Below are 20,953 nucleotides of genomic sequence, written 5' to 3' on the forward strand. Positions count from 1 at the left end.
GCAGGCACCAATTATAGTTGTGTTCATTTTATTTGTAAGCTTGCTTCATTTAGACATTTGGATAACTTTCGTACATCCCTTTCCCACCTCCCAAAAGGAATCCAGGGGTTTCTCCCCAATCAAGAGTTTGTGCTTCAACTGCAAAGACATGAAAAGAGTCTTTAGAATGGTAAGAGCTTCCTTGGAGGGAAGGCAAAGATTTATTTTTCAAAGCCTGGAGAACCGTTATCACATTGTAACAAAAAACAAAAATAAACCTCCATGGCAGTTATGTGGCAACATCATTAGCTAGGTATTTCAATAGTCCAGTTTTTGTTCTATGAGGAAAGGGGCTGTTTGAGGGAGAAAAGGAAGAGAAACTCGTCCCCTCCTGCCCAGCATATGGAAGCATCCTTTTCATTGAGATGGTACAGAGTTGTGGCCCTGCTGATCACAGAAATGAACATAAAAACACATAAATGGGACTTGTGATTGCTGTTTATGTAAGAGTCTAGTTACAAGGAACTTTTCACCGCACATCCACTGAATTCTTTTCTTGACGGCAGGGGTGACGGACCCACAGACATCGGTATGTTGCTGGACTTCAGCTCCCACCATTGTGGAATGGGCTGATGGGTGTTGTGAGTCTTAACAGGGTCCCAGGGTCCCTTCCCCTGCTTTACAGGTAGGTAACATTGTTGGCTGTACAGTGCAGCCATAGGAACAGGCCTATTCGGTCACAAACAAATAGGTTGCCCCAGTGAGAGATACCAGACGCCCAGGCAAAGAGGAGTTGTCTCTAGGAAAGCTACTAATTGCATGGTCGTGAAATCAGCAATTTGGCAGCTGTCGGCTCCAAATAGTCACATTATGCTCTTAATGCTCACGACCACAGAGCGCTTTGAGGCACAGACATGGGTGGAAGAGAAAAAGGAGCAAATCTGGCACACTCACAAATGAGTAAAGCAGCCCATAGGCTACCACTTCTTCCCCAAATAGGACAGAATTTCCAAAGCATTCACTTTCTGTTTTAAACTAACCAAAGTTTATGGTTATACCCATAATGGGGAAGTTGTGATTAATTTAAACATACTCTTTAACAAGCCAGAACCAAAAGCCACCGACTGATCTTGGCTTGTTTCAATAAACCATGGTTTAAACCAACTAGAATTTTCATAGGATGGACGTAACAATAGACTCTGGTTGGTTTAGGTAAGTGTGAAGGCTTGCAATCCCCTTGTCGTTGTGCTGGCGAGAGGAGGGCAGAGTGCATGAGGCTCAGGCTCACTTCTGCTCGCCCTGTGACTTGGTATCATGTTCCAAGCAAGCCACTTTGCTATTAGAAAAAACACGTAACACATTTGCTCTCAAGCTATAAAATGCAGCAAATTTGCTATACATTGTGCAATCTTCACACTTTGATTTCATTAAAACCGCTATAGTGAAAAACCTCTCAGCCAGCTCATAATTAGGGTTGCCAATCAGCCAGAAGAAAGCAACAGTGTGGACAATTTTATTTATTTTTGCTTTTGAGCCAGGTGTCAGAAAAGACAAGGACAAAACTGCTGTTTTCCTCCTTACCTGTGCTGGTTTGGTTTTTAATTTAATCTTAGCTCTGCCCCCAGACCTCTTGACTTGGGTCCACCCTAAAAAACTGCCTCATCAGCGGACTCACTCTGGATTCTACGTCATGTAACGGAGAGCTCTGTCCCCAGGCCCTGACCAGGTACCAAACTTTTTTTAATTCAACACTTGGCAAGCCTATTCATACCCTTATTTTTCTTCACAGTTGTCTACAAATTGGCCTTGATCCTCTGAACTGGAATATGCTGCATTGGGACTATTCACGTGACCATTTTAAGCACGTGGATGTGTTATGTTCTATATAATTCAGGCCACAGTACTGCAAGAAAATGCCTAGTAACAATTTAAAATGCCATATAAATTATTTTCCTTCACATAATAAAATTCTGATTTATTCTATTAAATTCTATATTAACTTATTGCTATCATGCCTTTTTCTCATAATATTTTTAAGTGAACATATTATATATCTATTTCTTTTTAAAGGAAGAGGAATACCAATTACAGCATAGGGCTTTCTGGACATGCAAAGTAACTTCGTAAAGTTTTTGTAACACCACAATACTATGTAGATAGCAGTACCCAGACAATACCCAGAGGTGAGGAGCTAGCTACTGTGTCCACCTACTACATACAGTCGCACAAATATTTAAAAAATACTTTGAGCTGATGTGATACCTTCAATATGAACATCACATCATGTAGAGGCCAAGATATATGTGATATACATATAGTATTACAACTTTGATTTCTGGCACTGGTTTAGCAAAACATGTAACCATTACTTCGCTTTAAGCATATGGAAATTGTTGAATTTGCTAAACCTACAATACATGCTTTCTTGGAATGTAACTACTGAGATCAAGCCCAAATTTCTACCATGATTGTGATGAATTCCTTCTTATTTTTATTGGAATAATATGTTAGCAATATTGCATGTTTACAATTAATGCTGAGGTATTAGTCCCACCACCTATTTCATTAAGTGCAATTTGGCTTGCTGCATCCTATCACAAATTATCAGAAAGACAATACCTTCTGATACCTTGGCGATGGGCAGGAGAGTCCGATTTGCTGGCTACAGCACCTGGACATTTGCAGCACCCTGCCTCTGGGACAACCCCTCCTGGCGCCAACTGGCTCTGAAGCACAGGCAGCGGAGTCAGCTGCCCGCCAGGGTCCTGCGCTTTGGCTCAGCATAGGACCTAACTCTCTGAGCCAAGGACTGCTGTCCTTGAGAGATCAGATCTACGCAACATGCTCATTAATGGGAGATGTCATCAATATATATGAACAACGTTTTCAATATTTATTCCTATTATACTAGATCAAACAGATCATTTCAGAATAATTTGGGTTGGTACCCTTATATCAGTGTGTGTAAAAGAACACAACAGTTTTGCCAAAAATAAGTTAGGTCTCTGAAGTGCGCAGTTTAAAAATTCTTTTGCCCTTAGTAGTGTTCGCGTGTGAACTGGTTTTTGGCAAGGCAGCATATTTCCTCACAAATGAGTGTTCTGAAATTGCCACATCACTGGTAATATTACTGTTGTACTCCACTGAGTTCCTGTGAAACACAATCCGCCTATTTCTAAGCTGGTTTTCATACATCAAAGTAAAAAGAATTGGTAAGCTTACAAATATTTAGTTTCCAGTTTACAATGGTAAAAAAACAATAACTTCACAATGTGTGTAAATGGGAAGTGAAGACAAGTACTTTAAAAATGGAATAAAAAGTATGTTAAAAACTGGATCACACAATAATAAATACATAAATCAGAGAGACAAAGTTTTCAACAGCTGGTTTTTAAAGAGCAAGGAAGCAGGGAAAAATAGCTAGCCAAACTCCAGTCTGGTTTTGTGAGCTCAATTATTTAAAAAATAAAAATCTATAAGAAGCACATAAATAATCTGTCTCTTGGGCTCTAAAAGAACACAAAAACAAACCACTTAGTCAAAGTGTTGTGTAAAATCCTAGGTGGTTTACATTAATCATGCACCTGGTAACAATGCAGTAAAATAAAATTTAAATTATCCAGATGTATCACTTTGAATTGCATTGTGGGTTCCCCCACCCCCTGAAAACAACAGTTCCTTAGAAGGTAATGGAATTATTTTGTATTATTCTAGACTAGTTATTGTATTATCAGTTTTCCAAAGGTTTTAATACTTTAGCAAAAGAAAAAAATGGTTTCAAGTCAGCCTCTCCCCAACAAAAAACCACAATAAAAATCTGAAAGCTACTGTTTCAGCTGTGTAGATGAAATGTTGACGTCAGGGATTCCATCCTATCCCCTTTTCCAAGCAGAGGGCATCCATGGATCAGACTACAAGGGAAAACTGATCTTGTTCTATGGGCTTCTCCACCCAGGCGCCAAGTCCTGCCTTTGAAAATGCTTTGAACAAACACTCTTTGGCAGTTTGATATTCGGCAGCTGCTTGCTTCGTTTCGTGGTACATGTTTGGTTTACTGACATTTGAACGAAGATTGGAAGAAAGCTGGAGAGATTAGAAAGAAAGAGAATCCTGTTACATATAGCAAATATTTTATCATTTCAATGATGAAACAGTTGGCAAAATAATACCTAGGACGTGTTTTGTTTTCTTTCCTCTTTATTTATGAATCAGAATCAAAATCCAAAGCTACGAACCAAAATTCCCATCTCTTCTCTACCCCATTTTGTGTTTTTTTTAAACTGTAATGCCTACTAACCAAGAAAAATTAATTGGATTTTAATCCCACCTATTCAGTTGGGAGAATTGGGTATATTTAGCCTGGAGAAGGGCTGTCACATGGAAGATGAAGCAAGCTTGCTTTCTGCTACTCCAGAGGGGAGGACCCAAAGCAATGGATTCAAATTACAAAAAAGGAGATTCAAACTTAGTAAGACCTTTCTGATGTAAGAACAGTTTGGCAATGGAACAGACTATCTCAGATGGTCAACTCTCCTTCCTTGGAGGTTTTTAAACAGAGGCTGGATGGCCCCCTGTCTGACATTCTTTAGCTGTGATGCAAGGGCCCTCTGGGTACCTTCTAACTCAACCATTCTATGGTTACAGAAAGCCAATGTATTCGGGCACAGTGGCCACCATTCCTGGAGGAACAGCAGCAAATATCCCTTCTTGGCTATGAGTTCTGGAAGATCTTCTCCTTGCCTGGCCTGGGACGGTAGAACCCTGAATGACCAGCTACAACAGCTGAGGCTGCTAAACAGACTCTTGGGCTGGGATGATGGGGGGGGAGGTTGAGATCTTGTAATCTTGTTGTGATTTACGTGGAAATTGTTCAGTTTGGTTGTGTATTTTAAAATATTTTATTTATTGTTTATTACTATTTTCATGGTAGGTATGCATTTTTCCATCTTCTAAGCCACCTTGAGCATTGTTTGAACTATGGAAAGGTGGCATACCAATAAATTTATGGGTGCATCAAACTTCTGATACATTCAGCTCTGATACAGCTTGCCCAGTAAATGATAGACTCAAAGCCCAAACGCTTATGCCCTGTTGATACAGATGTGGTGCTGAATTACCCATTTGCCAAAATATACCTTTGCATAAGCTCTCATCCAGCGACTGTACAGAGCATGCTTACAAAGACGGGATGCGCGGCCCATTTCGTCCTTGCCTGTTGTAGCATTAATCACTTCAAGACCAGCATCTCCTATGGTCCAGTTTACACTGAAATTAGGTGCTTTTCCTGGTTGGCGGGCTTCAGCATTACTGATACCTGTAAGAAAGAAGAGGGGCTCTCAGCAAGAAGAAATATTCACATACCTTTTATAGCTTCTCTTTCCAAAGAAAATGAGTGCAATGTAACATGTCAATCATGTTATGTCACACTCCTTTAAAACAATGGCTGAAAAACTGGAACACTCCTCTTTTGAGGTAGGACATAAAGCCATGAACATTCTGCTTCCATTACTGGAGAATGTGTGGTCAAAATATTCCAACATCATTAAGGCAGGTGTGTTATAAATGGAGAAATGTATGTTAGAATAACATAACATAACCTTATTAGGAGGAGCATTTGCATCACATTTTGGTTAATCTTTTTACAACTCAAATCTGAGTGCAGTTAAATAGCTGGATAAAGGAAAAAATGACATTACTTAGTGGTAACTAATAGTCTCTAAAATAAAACTGCCCATATTGTACCTACGTTTGCAAAACAACCCTTTAAAAACCCCTTTCTGATGAAGTGGGAGCAGCTGGCCACTCCATTAGAGCCAAGCACAAGCAAAACTATGTCAAGCTCAGCATCATTCGGATGCTTTTACGTCCCCTCTTTCTGAGATGTGGATATCCAGTCAGGTATCACAACTCCAGGAAGAGAAGGGAAGAAAGTATGGATTAACTGATCTTATTAGCAAACTGCCATACTTCATTTCCCCCACATTTAGGGAAGAGCAAAAAGCGGCACTTCAGTCTTCAAGGGCAACTGGAAAGAGATCTCTATGGAAAAGAAATGGCAGCCCTGCTCTTCACCCCACAGAGCTCCAAGAAGAGAAACGTGGGTGGGGGGGGGGACCAAGGGAGCTTAAAGGCACTAAAGAATAAGAAACAGCCACACCACGAGGGGGGAAATGTGTGGGACCACTTTTATCAGTAGTGCTATGTTATGACAACAGAAATATACCAACAAGCAATGTAGATATAAATTGCTCTAAGAATCTCTGGACTACATCGTTATAGTCAAGAAGCCGAATGATTTCCCAGTATAAAAAAAATAACGTAAAAAAAAGCCCTTAATGCATTTATAGAGGCTGAGAGAATCAAATGGTACAATAATGTTGTCTGAAATTTATAAAATTTATGTCATACAACCTCTGGCATTTTCTGGTTTCCTAGTTTTCAATATATATATATATATATATATATATATGTTCACATTCTTCATTAGAAGAATGTATTCACTGACAAGAAGTTTTTGCAAACCCCTTAAAGCAGAACTTTATCCTAGGTTAGTCAAGTCATTGGAAGTACAACCCCATACATGTCAACCGTGAAGCCAAACTGAGTTCAAAGGCACTTCCTCTCAAATAAGTGGGATTTCATCCTCATTATCTCACAGAAATCAAGAAGCCGTTTGCAAAGTTTGGGTGTGCCAGCCCAGCCCACCCACAGCATGAGACACTGAGCTGGGGTGGGGGCACTTTACACTCGATTTTGATACAATATTTTCTCTTTATACTGAAGTATCTGCTTAACCGGTATCTTAACTGGAAAAGTAACTTTTTTAAATTAATGATGAAAGTTGTGATGTGCTTTGTCCCAAGACCCCATATTTCTTTCTGAAAAAAATGAAAGCATGCTATTTCCCTTTCAAAAACTGAGAGTCACATGCCAGTAGCCAAGCTCTGCAAATCAAAGCAGTGGATTGGGCAGGGGGGCATTTCGGGGGGAGAATGCTGTTTGACTTCAACTTTCAAGGTAACTGTTCCAACTTTTTAAAATGTATTATATAAGGGGTTCAGTATATACTGTCAAAATGTCCTTAAATGCAAAACGTGGTCTAAGTTCTTTGGATTCCCACCTATCCCATCAGTTGCTCCACCACTGAAATCCTTCTCAGTGAGCCCTCTGAAGCACAAAGGACAACTGCGCCCCAGAAGCTAGCCAGAGAAAGCAGGAAATATGATGATGGGACACCAAGATCTGTTTCAGAATATGTTTAAAGTATCTTTTAACAGGTATGTCAATCGGTTTTGAAAGCAGCCACCAGAGCAGCAGGAAAGTTATCCTCAACCCTCGAAAATGTTCCTAACCTCACTCTTTCTTTTTTCTTTTCTTTTTTGGATAATTTAATTCAAAAAACATTTATTCAGAAGTTGCAATACAGTTGCAAAACATTTTCAATCCCTATATCCCCTCATTCTTTAAAGTGTCCCAAAGACCTTGTCCTCTTCTATGCAACTTGGCTCAGTCCACCCTGTGGTTCCCCCCCCCCCTTCTAATTGCCTAGAAGAGACTTTCTACTCCCAGTCCATATATTCCCCTTCCTCTTCCCAAAGCGACGAGTGATTTTCGAGGGTTGGCTCTTTTTATGTGATATGTCATGCAGGCTAATGGGCTGCCATGCTAACTGAAGCCAAAGCAACATACAAAAGTGTCTGATGACAAGAAGGAAATACAACCAATGGCAGCTGGGTAGTTCTCTCCATCCATTTTAGTTGATTAGTGTTATAGAAATTGTGACTCAACTGTCAGACTGCTAAAAGACGTGAGTTGCTCAAGTATCTGCAATAGTAAGAGAAGCAACAGTGAGACCTAGCATACCACCCTATGGGTGGAAGGGAGGAGCGATTTCACCAAACTGCTCTTAAATATAAAATTATCCAAAGCACTTTCGCAAGTATGGTCATCCGGAACAGCACGGCTTGAACTATATTCTCCACTGGGAATGCCTATCTGTGATGGATAAAACCACCTTTCTGCTGTCCCCGGGACATTATATGCTGGGCATTTGCTCAATTCGTATGGATTCACCAGAGTAATGTTAATGTACAACCTGATACCTGTTATGGGGGTGAGGGGATGTTATATTTGTTGTTCTATATAAAAAGCCAATATGAATTGTTTCTTTCAGAAAAGAAGAAAATGTCTGTATTAACTTTGTCTTGGAAAAATCCTCGATATTTATGAATGTATATTCCCGTGAAGTGCAGTCTAACAGATAGAGAACAGGAGTGGTTCTTAATTCCGCTCATCTATTACTCAGTGATCTGAAGATCTTATATCTTATAATCAACAATATCACTTGGAAACCTATTTGGACACATGGATGTCATTTATTAATGTATAGTTTGATGAGTTATATTTTTTGGTGGATTATTCTTATTGTTAATGGGTGCTGCTGCTGGTTTTTTGGTCTTTTCCCTTTTTCTTGTTCTTTTATTATATCTGCATTAAAAAAAATCCACTAATAAAAATGGGGTGGGGTGGGGATTAGTTGCCCTGAATGGAAGAAAGGGGTGTGAATGTAAGAAGCGGAGGTACGGTAATAGACAACCATACAAAGAATAAGCTTGGGGTTACAGAGTTTTAGATGAAGCAGCTCCTGTACTGACGGGCGTAATGCACAATGTAAGAAAGGAGAAATAATTTCACAAGAATCTGAAAATAAGGGAAGGGAACAGATTCAAGATATGGGACGCAGGTGGCGCTGTGGGTTAAAGCCTCAGCGCCTAGGACTTGCCGATCGAAAGGTCGGCGGTTCGAATCCCTGCGGCGGGGTGCGCTCCCGCTGCTCGGTCCCAGCGCCTGCCAACCTAGCAGTTCGAAAGCACCTCCGGGTGCAAGTAGATAAATAGGGACCGCTTACCAGCGGGAAGGTAAACGGCGTTTCCGTGTGCGGCTCTGGCTCGCCAGAGCAGCGATGTCACGCTGGCCACGTGACCCGGAAGTGTCTCCGGACAGCGCTGGCCCCTGGCCTCTTAAGTGAGATGGGCGCACAACCCCAGAGTCTGTCAAGACTGGCCCGTACGGGCAGGGGTACCTTTACCTTTACCTTTTTACAGATTCAAGATAAAGGTGAATGAAGCTGGGTGTGGCTGAAAATCAAAAGGATGGAACTTGGTCCATTCAGTTCTCTGTATTTCCAAGCTTCATCTGGAAGCCCAAATCCTTGCTATCATAGGACAGTTGTATTTTCAGGGCAACCACCAGGGCTCGTTTTATATGGCCCTCCCTTGCCTGTGACATCTAAGGAGATTGGTTGCCTACTTCAAAACCTAACAACAGATAAAGCTCATGGGGAATATATGCTTCCCCAGGAAATATTTAAATTTAACTCCTCTTGGTTGGCACCCGTTTTGGCTAAGCTGTTCTCTCATATCAAATGGACAGGGAACATTCCTGGAGGATGGTGGTCTAATATTATTGTTCCTCTGTAAAAAGAAAAAAGAAAAAAAGTGAGAGATCTGATCCTAAAAATCATAGCCCAGTTAGTCTCTTGGATACTGGGTCAAAAGTCTGTGGAAGGTTTTTGTTGAATAAGCTTCAAACCTGGGCTGAGCAAAATGCCATCTTAGCTGAAGAACAGGCTGGGACCCAAAGGAAAGGAATGCGGTACTTTGGGCAGAAGCTTGGCTGCAGGAGTTGCCAGAAGGGAAGGTATATAAAAACCAATAAAAGGAAAGCAGTAAGTTTACTTTATGAAAGTCGTAAGAATCAACAACCAGCTACTTTGACAGTGTTTGATGCAGAAAAGTTATGACAGGGTGAAAAGAGAATTTTTTTAATGGTGTTTTAAGTAAATTTGAAGTAGAAGAAAAAAGTCAATGTTGAATAACAGCATGTTATCATAAAGCAAGTACAGATCTATTAATAAATTGAACAATGCAGAAGTAAGTCTAGTTAAAAAGAGGGACCAGTGAGGAATGTCTACTTTTCATCTACATTTTTTGTTGTTTTTGTTGGGAATTTTGGCTTAGCTATAAGAAATAAACCAGCAAGTAAAGGGAAAGTTAGATATGTCAAAAACTGAAAGTACTTAAGAGGGTGATTTAGGAAACAGGAAGGTATCATGATATACGATAAATAGATCCAAAACAGAATTTATTTGGTTTTGCTTAGAAGAGGACAAAGATACAGAATTTGTTTGAAAGTAAAGTGACATTAACACCGTTTGATTTTATGGCATGTGGCTAACATCCAGTTTAGAGGATCTATATCCTCTCAGTTAATTTTGGTCTAGTTATAAAGATGGTTAAGAATATAGAATAATTTAAATATCTCTTAGTTTGTAAGAATATCATTAGTGAATACGTGCATATTGCTGAAGTTGCTTTACCTTTTTCAAAATCAACACACGAAAAGAGAACCCAAATGGAAGTTCAGTTACAGTAAAAAAAGGTGGGGTGGAGAGATATAATAGTTATGCAAATGTGATGTTAGATTGATTTTAATGATAATTGACTGTACTTGAGAATCTAAGAGCAACAATTGGCACACATCCCTCCTGGATGGTACGTTTAAGGTAAGCAAGTCAAAGAAGCAGTACGTGTTCAAAATCTTGAGTTGATTGAAAAAAGGAATACCATAAAATTTCCAATATACCAATATTTTCAATCCATAAATTGGGCACAAGATAAATGAAGAAGGAAATAAATGTTAATGCAAGGAAAGTGACCTCAAACATGTAGAATTTACTGATAAATGTAAATGAATGGAAGAACATGCATTGTGATATACAGTCTACTGATCTAAATATGGAAACAGCGAGATTATGGCAATATATATGGGAGAAGAGTGTGTGGAAGACATTAAACATAAATGAATTGGAAAATTCAAATGAAATAATAGCCAGATGGTACATGACTTCATGGAGGATGAAACATACTTAGTTAGAAGGCAAAACGAAAAGCTGGAGATCTAAATATCACAAGACAGATATGATGCAAATTCAGTGCAAATATCCAGTTATTCATAGGTGCAGATGGTGGACACGTTTAAGGAAATAACAGGGACAGATTACCAGAATTCTATTGGGATTTATAAATGGAATTAGATCAGAAACAGAACAAATGAATTTTTATTTATCAATAGCAAAAATCTTAGCAGCTCAATACTGGGGGTGGGGAGAATGTAGCAAAAGTAATAGAATGGGAAATTGTGTTGGACTCTATTCAATTGTTGTTGGCATCTGTCTCGGGAGACAATGAAAGCATGTGCCTTCGTGGATAAAGTCAAACCTGCCAGAGAGTTATAGCACCTGCTGTGGTTGCATTTAAATCCATGAAATGAACATACTGAAAGACAAATGGGGAAAAGGTAGAAAAAGGTGATCAAAAGCAGGAAAAGATGTTGGAATAGTTTTATTTTGATAAATTTCATTCTGTTTCTCACCCAGTATGTTTATGGATTTAAAGTCCAACAAAATTTCCTATTCCATGACCTTTTGCTACCTTTACCTTTTTAGACACAACAGTAAGGACACTGTTTTAGGTACATTGAAGTATATTACATTAATGAATAAGTAATATGAAACTGAAATCTTTTTGGTGCATTAATCAGATTTGGAGATGTGTTTTTACTATTGATAAGGCTGCCTCCTGTGGCTCTTGGGAGGACAACGGATACATCAGCTCCCCCCATCTCGCTCTGGTGTCATGTCGGACCTCCATCTGCTTTGCCACAAAAACATTTGCAGCCATGCCAGCACCAGAGACAGTCTCGGTAGAGCCAAGAAAAAGGGTGTGACACCCCTTGATATATTATAATTCAGTGGTTTCACGTTTCACTGCAAGAAGTTCAAGGCAATCCCCTGGGGAATGTACCGAGGCCAAAGATTTTTAGCACATTCTGTGTGTCAATTGGCTTATCAATGCCAGGATGTCTGTGTCGTCCAGCAACTGGGTTTTTTTAATTGCATAATTATCACTGCCTATATTTCATCTCCCTCTGACCTCATTGCTTACAATCCTCACTTCCCCAAACGAAGTTACCTGTAACTCAGGATAACACTTCATGCATTTGATGAAGGGGACTGCAGTCCATGAAAGCTTATGCCATGCGACATTTGTTAGTCCTTAAGGTGTCACAAGGCTGTTTGTTGTTTCTGATTTACTAAAGTAATGTGCATTCTTTATTAGACCTTCCTGTTTCAGTATTTGATATTGCACAGTAGATTGCCCCAAGTCTGCTGACAAATCATAGGATTTGGGGTTATTAACAACAAAGAAAAAATGTTGGATTTGGAATAATTTTTCTGATAACAAAGTATAGCTGAACTGCATCTTATGTGTACAGAATCATAGAATTGTAGAGTTGGGAGGGAAGTCCAACCCCCTGCAGTTCCATGATTGCTTTCGGAGACATTTTTCTTTCCTACAGTGCAGCTGGTTTACAGGTGAGATGTATGCTTGTATTTTATTTTTTTACTATTCTAACATAACAGCCCTCTAACAGGCAGTATCTGAGAAGATCACAAAGCAATAAAAAAACAAAACATTAAAATACAGTATAAAACAATAAAAATGATTAAAAAACTAAAGCACAATTAAAACACACTTTAAAACTTAATTTAAAGGTGAGAGGCCCAGTTTTACCCCACTCACATTGCTTTTACCATCTTCATAAAAAGAATACTGAAGCTTTTTCATAATACGACTGCTTTTACCATCAAGGGGGAAAAGAAAGAAGTACAGGAAACCCGCCATTTAGGCAGTTCAACATGTGCTCAACCATGCACACGCGCCTTGTGTCAAACCCAGAAGTGACCCAAAAACGTCACAGAAAGGGGCAGAGTGGAATGGGGTGTTTGCATATATTTGAAACATCATTGGAATTTCACTTAAATGTGTGCTGCCTTGGAATGTAACCGCCACGTAAATGGGGGGTTGCCTGTAGCCACATCTTTTCCTCTGCAGTGGTAAAAGCAGCTGAGGCAGGAATGGTTTTCATCAAGAAGGCAGCACAAGGGTGAAGAAGCTCCTGTCCTATGGCAGTGTCCCTCTTTGAATTGCCACCTCAGTAGCGGAATTGCGGCTTTTTAAAGGACTCGTGCAGGAGCGGCAGGGGCAGTGGGGCAGCAACACACCAAGAAGGGAGGAGTGGCAAGGCTGGGACTGTGGGGCACATGGGCAGAATCAACCTGGCCCTCCTGCCAACCTTGCCACTGCCTGGGCCCACTCCTGCCCTATCCAGTAAAGCATCCAATATGGCACTGTTGAGAAGCAGGTGGAAAAATCCAAACCCTTAATAATATTGCTACATGTTTCCCTAATAAGGCACAGAAGTACATAGCCATAAGCAAGGACAGCACTGGGTGCTCCAAGTCGATGGCTTTTAACTATCTAACGGCCCCGAATTGTGGCCTAAGTCAAGAACCCTCATTACACGGATTCCAAGTCTTTCCTGAATGCCCTATTTATATTTGAGGTAGATCTCTCGTTAACAAAAGGCAATGAGTAAAAACTGGGGTGTGCAGACAAACTCAGCCATCAAAGTGCCCGTCCTCATACCTTTTCATGATTGGTGCAAAGGTCTGTAGAGGACTTTTACGCATGTCCAAATGAACACACTTAGAAACCCTCCCACAAGTGGGACCCTGTCTTATCTGACCTAGGAATGACCTCATCTTCAGACCTTTGCCCAATTGGTCCAACGGTCTGAAGGGGTTTTTGAAGCAGATTCAGTTGAATAGACTGCGAAACTCTCCCATGGACGGAAACCCAGACTTATCTGGGAGAGTTTCTAAGTGTGCTCAAATGAAAGCATTTTCAAACCCTCTCCAGACCTTTGCACTAGTGCAAAGACCTAAAGACCAACCTGCACGTTGGAGACATTGGGGTGGAGCTTATGTATGTGCCCCTGACCCTGTTTTTACACATTGTGGGTTCAGGTGAATGCAATTTGCAAAATTTTGAAAATATACCAGAACCGGAAGAGCTGTTGTTTGCTTTTTATTACATACATACCACTGAGTAAAGGTCTGTTGAGTATATAGAGAGGGGGTAAATCTTCTATCTCTGCTATTCGCTGGTATACTGCTCTGGATAGATGGTCTCCATGGTACAAGCTCCCCAAGATAATGCTAGAGAAGTAAATTGGCTCAACAAAGAGGGTAAGTAATGCTCCTTGAATACCAAGCACGTTCCATCTAAAGGGAAACAAATGACACCATTTTGAATTAGGCCTGCAAACAAAACAAAAAAAATATGAGTGACTATAGGAGAGTGGGGCAGATACCCTGCAAAAATGGTGGTGGCACCAGATGTGTCAGGGTGAGCTTCCTACCCTAGCTGTGCTTCACTGTGTCTAAGGGCAAGAGAATCTCTTTTGAAGCCTAGCGAAGGTAGCTGAGTGGCAACTCACATAGAGCCTACAGGCTGTTCTAAGCCAAGGCTCAGAAAACAGCAGCATCCTCCCTCTGCCTCTCTGCCAGAAGAGGCAGAGGGAGGATTTGCTTCTACTTTTTAAAACACTAGCAGCAGATCTTTAAAATAATTAAAAACCAGTAGACCTCGATGGATAAGAAAAATAGCCATTTGGGAGATGCTGAAAGGTCATCACAGGTGAAAGAAATGGGTGATTCTAGCACAAGTGCTGTAAGGGCCCAATGTCCCCTTGGCTTTCCTGTTTAGAATATCTGCTGTTCTATTCATTTGAGTATCAGAGACTAGGTTCAAATCCCCACTCAGTATTGCATTCCAACTGATGCACCATCATTTGCAGGAATCGCACTGGCCCAGCCCTGGGACTATAAATTGAGCCCATCACAACCCTTTCCCCGTTCATATATCCTTTGACAAAAATAAAGCCCCCATGTTAATCTTTCAGAACATTGTGATGTGCAAACCACATGCCACCCCACATCCCGGATTTCAATGTTCCCAGGGCCTTATACCAGCCCCCCACTCCCACTGTATACAGTTCTGGGTGCTTTCCACCTTTCTGACACCCACCAGCTAAGCTTCCTGAATGAATACTACATTTGCATTGTTCTTTTAGTCACCCTCCAGCTCAGTCCCTGCTCTACGGTCATGGTAGACACCTCACATTTATATTTAACTCAAACATTTTAATGTTTCAATACAGTAAACAAAAACTAATAAACAATGCAAGCCACCGTCCCTCCAACATTTGTCCACTGCATTTTGAAAAAAGACATTTGCTTTCACATAACAAGGCATACACCCACTGAGTAGTTCTCTTTCTTTATTCTCTCTCACTGAAACTCCTTAACTCCCAAACAAACTCAAACCAATAACACATCCGTCCTCCCCCTACCCCATCTCCCTCTGCCTTCAGGTGACATTCCCACAGGGAGACCTACATAGAGAGGATATATCTCTTCTCCCAACGTTTTAGCCTATCAATACTAAACCCAAGTGTTTTCAGTCACACCTTAATCCCAAATTATAAGTGAAAGATAACTGCAAACTCAGCATTTGCCCAAGCAGTAAGGCTTATCTGAGTTTTATGCTCTTGTGAGCAACTGCACATCCATTTTCTATTTAACCATTTTGTCATGCCTAGTCACACAAGCCCCACTGATGAGCTTGAACCTGGGCAAAAATGGAGCAAGTCTGCAAACTTTCTGAATACAGCACCCAGGCCCCTCTGAAGCGGAAAGGGCAGGTACTCTTGCTCTGGGCCAGGGAGGGCAAAGCTGGTTGGGGGTCTTTGCCAGGCTGCTTTTTAGTTTGAGTTAAGCACTAGATTACACTGCCTCTCAATATTAACTTCATCATAGACAGAATACCTTCTTTATATTGGAAAAAAACCTTTAGAGAAGTTTCTTCTAGGCATATATAACTTAAACACATGAATACAAGTACCCAGAGGCTTAAAAGGAAATCTCAGTGCTGCACTAGGTTTCTTTCCCTTGTCCTTTTAGTCTTTTTTCACTACTCTCTATGTCCCACACTGCCCTCTGTGCTCTTTCTGTCCCTCTGTTCCCTACTGTGCATGAAAGACAAAATAAATGAGGGAGCTATAGGATGAGGTATGGTGCATAATTCACTGGCCAAGGTTCTCTGTTGATTTGTTTATCAGTCTCAGGGATTGCCAGGTGTAAAACAAGACAATTTTTCTCTAAATAATATAAAGCAGCACAATCTTAACTATGTCTACTCAGATGTAAATCCCATGCACATCAATGGTGCTTACTCCCATGTAAGTGGGGTTAGGCTCCCACCCTTACTGTGCTAAATATCAGGAAAATCCAGCAAGCTTTGCTCTGCAATCCTCTGCATCATTTTAATGCTTGTGGGGGTGGGGCAGGTTGCTAACATTCGTCATCCACACAACCAAGTGATTTGTGTTCTTGCTTCCAGAAACAAGGTGGCCCCCCCACTCCCATAAAGCAAAATATTGCCCTTGCAAGAATATACCTAGTTGTTTGCTAAAATGGTCCTTTCCCAGTTGGATGCATGTGTAAAGCAACATTATTATTTTTTTGTTTTAGAAAAGTGATTCACACTAAAGCTTGCTAATGGCAAAAAGGTCATGAAAGCACATTAAGCCCGTCCTCATGTGCTGCACTGACTGGCCCAATTCAGGAGGCTGCTACCTGAAAAAACACCTCTTCTGGTGAGTGGACTGGACTTTAAGGGCATCTTCGCAGACTCTCCTCAGTGCCCCCTCCTGTTGAATTTGGAGAATGGCAACAAGGGGAACAGCAGTTTGCCTGCTTTACTAGACTTTATTAGACCTGCTTTACTAGATGTCTAGACTGCTTTACTAGACATGTGAAAACTTTTCCTCAAAGTGTTTTTAGCTGCAGTTTTAAGAGTAGCTGCTTTCACAGTCGGTGCTTTTAATATTCTCAATGGGGATTTTCTGTTCATTTAACCTTCTGTTTAAATTGGAATTTTTTAATTAATGCAGTTTCAGTATTTGCATCTCGTAGTACTATATGCTGTGCTTTAATTGTAAGTGACCTAGAAGTATCTTGTGTTAAGTAACATCTACATTTAACAAAGAACAACGATAAATAGTTAAGTAAGAAAAGGCATGAACTCAGCCCTTTGTTGCTATCTTGAGTTTGTTTGCTGGGGGGGGGGGTCACACTTCTCCCCAATCCAGTTGTATTGAAAACTTGGACCTGTCAATCAATTTCATTTGGCAATTCTTACTTCTCTTCCTGGGGACACTTTCAACACAACTTCTCAGTCTGAAGCAGGATATTGTCTCTATGTGTTGTCTCTTTTCCCTCTTTCTTTCCAACTACTCCATTTAATTTCCCCTCCCACCTAGCAGTCAGTTGTTTTTCCTTTCAGACTTTCTGTGCCATTGAGTCTCCAGTCGCCTTGGGGGTTTTCCTCCTCCCTAGGCTGTTTTTGTTGGCTTTTTGCTTTAAGATGTGCCAAGTAAGGTTTCTGATGGCATCCTGACCCCCATGGTGTCACTGACCTGGGGACCGTCCATCTAGCAATATAGAAGTTGGACAGAGGAGAAATAGTTTACCTGGCTATCTTATCACTGCACGACATAGTAAGCAATCTTTCTCCCTGTAGGACTCCATCCCACGTCTGGATTGTAGTTGTAGATCTGACAGGGATTGTTCCTTCCCCGGATTCGATTTTCGTCCGTAGCTGTCCTCTTGCTTTCCGGTTTGGATGTCTGTCTCCCTGATCTAAGTGACAGAAGCAACCACTGTTCATGCAAGGAAAAACTATGCTTTCTAAGAAAGTTCAGCCCTGTTTTCCATTACTCATTTGGGACAACAGCAGTTAGGAAAAAAGTGGTGTGAACTAAAAAAAAACTTCTAGAGTGCCTCATTTATAGAAAATCACATCCAATACTTTTTTGCAAGGCTTATTTCACACTGTTCTACATGGTACAACGTTTTATTTATTTTAACAGAATATCCCATTTTCAAACTGAAATTTCCAATATGGCTTACAAGCAACAATAAAGCCATGATGAAATAATCCATAGATGCATAACAAATTAATTCATCCACAATCTTTGTAATGTATGAAGTGGAACTGAGGTGTTAGCCCTCCTAGATAGTGTGGCTTTTATAATATGAAGAAAACTAAACAATTTAATTTTCAGTAAAAAGCCAATCTAGATTTTCATAAACTACGAAAGCTATTTTCAATAAATTGTTTTCTCTCAAACATCCCCGTTACTAGGTGAAACTTGTCCTACCTTCTTGTGCTGCTTCATGTGGTGAGAAAATCCGAGCATCGCCACAAGGAGAGGTGCTAATATAGAGATGAAACTGTACATTTTCTCTCAATTTAAACCCGCTTCGTTCTGATTTGATAAAAATAGATTTTTGCTGATCTTCCTTACTACTGAAACAAAGTGCAACAATGTTATTAAAAAGGTGTTTTGGTCTTTCTAATTACAACAAGCAAGAACCAAAGTTTACCATAACTTGATTTTAACTCTTACGGTGTAATACTCTCAGTCTAGGACTGCTTTTTCTTACTTAGCTGAACATTTTGCTGAGCAAGTTCCACATATAGCAGAACGTGTCTCAGGAGTGAAGCTTCAAAGTAGGGTCCAAGCTCCTTTGTCTAACAACCTCAAGGCGCATCTTAATTGATCTAAGTTCTCCCTTTTCCATTCATTAAAAATTGTTGCAGAGAGAAATATAGGTATTACATAAAAGTGGGAAGATATACAGTTTAAGAGCACTGTTTTGTATCAATCAAGGTAAGTCCAATTTGCTCCAAACATGAAAATTTCAATTAAGCCAAGGTTATACGTTTTGTATGGTTGTTTTGCTTTGTTTTGTCTTTTGCAAGGGCAATGAAATAAGATATCAAATATATACATCTGTTTCCATGTCTTATTGATCCATTTATAGTGGAGGCGTAATTAAATGAAGTCCCTAATTTGTCCAGAGGGATTAATCAGCAAAAGCTCAAATTTCCTGTGATTCAATTGGAAGATCTGAAACCTCACTATGCAGTAAATCAACTGCTGCAATGTTGGCATAGATATTGCAACAGTCAGGTATAAAACTGTTCACTGTCATATACTTTTCTGTTCAATATTACCTATCTTAATTCTTTTCATCATTGCATCCTGCCTAATGGCCTCTCCAAAAGGCTTATTGAATAAGACCAAAGAGAACATTTCTGGGCCCTCCCCGAATCAGGAACTTTTTGGATCTTATACTACAGTATTGACATTAGCCTGAGCAGTTGGTTGGGCATAAAAGACCTAGATAGCCTGGAAGAAGTCAGGGCCAAACTGAATACCTCATAATAATTTTATGACAGTCTCCAAGACAAAAGGCTCTCTGTGCCAAGTGACAATTCTGTGAACAAAATATTTTTTTGTTTGCAGTAATGAATTATATTTAGAGATAAGAATATATTATCTGCAATCTGTTTATCTGAAATAAACTTTGATCATAACTGATACAAAAGCTACTTATTATTTTGAGCTTTGAGGCTATTAAGGATGTAAACATGTTACCTTCCGCATTAAGGAGGGAGGTTTGTTGACACATCTAAACTGGGGTGCCCTCCCTCCCTTGTTTGAGTACGACTGTTATTTTTGCTTCCCTCCAAATATAGGAAATCATCCCATTTTGCCTCTACATACTTTAAGGCCCCTAAATTAAAAAGTAGTTTCCAGGATGTAGCAGAGGGGGCCACTCAAAAGGAAACAGATATTTTAAAAATCAATATAAACATATAGATTTCACCCAGATGCACTTTATTTTATTTATTTGTTTGTTTCATATAATTTCTAAACCACTCAGAGGGGATTCCAGCTATTCTTCTGGTCACCAATTCTGACTTTTAATGTACACTTCAACGTAAAACAAACCATATGCTTCCAACTGTTAGTTCAGCATATGTTAAAAATGAAATCTTACACATTATGAATTCTTTCAAAAATAAAAGGGCAGGATTGCACCAATGCAGGCCAAAGATGTAAAGAAATATTTATACTAATGCTAGTGTCATATCCATGTTCCAGAATAAGGCAACTAGCTATCCATCTCTGCTGATATTAGGACCCCAGCATCACTTCTCTGAAGCTACAGATCATCACAGAACCTCACAGGATCACATCCCAAGACTGTAATCCTAAGCACAATGTGATCAATGGAACTTTCTTCTATGCTTAAAACTGGGATGCAAGGGAATTGTTCTTTAAACTTACCATAAGAGCAGTTCAAGTTGTGTATAGAGAAATTTAAGCAAGCATCTACGTGCTATAATTTCTGCATGGCAATCGTTCAATGCAAGACCACGATCACTCATATATTCTCCATTAATGCATTTTGTTCCTGTAGAAACACTTATAACCTGAGCATCTTTCACATCAGTACCTGGGAAGACAAAAGGGAAAGCATATAAAGATATTTTTAGAAGACTTGTTTGGTGAAATATGGTAGCCTTCTTGAATGTCTTCTTGAAGGTGTGGCTTGGGGGACAATACTGCACCAGCTGACCTTCAGCTACATCCTAGTCGTATATATTCTGAAGGCATACTTGGGGTGGAAATGAAGTCACACTAATATCTGTTCATGAAACTTGGGTTGCCTTTAAAATTCTGGAACCACATAGAAATTCAGCAAAGTATCAAAAACTACAGAACCCCACATTTTGTGGTTTGAGTGTCAATTACTCAGTTTGGGGGTGGCACAAAATGCTAGGTTTGTAGCACAAAACGTTGGCATCAGTTTGGGGGGAATCCTGAATTTGGGGGTAACAAATTAATGAAGCTCTTCTGGAACAGACAGCTAGTCTTGCAGCTTCCTCTTCTTGGTTTGTTTGTGTCTCTCCCGCCCCCGCCAACAAACGCCAAGAGGACTAGGTTGGGAGACTCTATCCACCCACAACGGCAATATTGCTCCATTTTCTATGTGCCACTTCATCCAAACACCAAACCCTCCTCCCCACTCATTTACCTGCTTTGTACAAAAATGAAACAGATTTAAACTGCTGCTGCCACATGAAGTTTG

At 40.1% G+C, this 20,953-nt stretch overlaps 1 protein-coding gene across 3 annotated transcripts in view; it reads right to left on the reverse strand.

Annotated features, from left to right (window-relative positions):
• Window positions 1-167: 167 nt before the first annotated feature.
• Window positions 168-20,953, reverse strand: part of ADARB1 (adenosine deaminase RNA specific B1) — a 33,829-nt gene continuing 13,043 nt past the window's right edge. The window contains exons 4-9 of one of the 3 annotated variants that reach the window (XM_081920607.1): window positions 20,149-20,317; window positions 18,169-18,314; window positions 17,479-17,647; window positions 13,986-14,167; window positions 5,115-5,293; window positions 168-4,062 (exon numbers count right to left, since the gene is read on the reverse strand). In XM_081920607.1, coding sequence (XP_081776733.1) covers window positions 3,886-4,062; window positions 5,115-5,293; window positions 13,986-14,167; window positions 17,479-17,647; window positions 18,169-18,314; window positions 20,149-20,317 — 1,022 coding nt within the window. In that variant the 3' untranslated portion in view covers window positions 168-3,885. Of the gene's footprint in view, window positions 4,063-5,114; window positions 5,294-7,700; window positions 7,804-13,985; window positions 14,168-17,478; window positions 17,648-18,168; window positions 18,318-20,148; window positions 20,318-20,953 lie in introns of those variants that run through there. The other 2 variants (XM_081920606.1, XR_014170811.1) reach the window with 2 other exon arrangements.

The sequence above is a fragment of the Podarcis melisellensis genome (assembly GCF_964234715.1).
Source record: "Podarcis melisellensis genome assembly, chromosome: 1".
NCBI lineage: Eukaryota > Metazoa > Chordata > Lepidosauria > Squamata > Lacertidae > Podarcis > Podarcis melisellensis.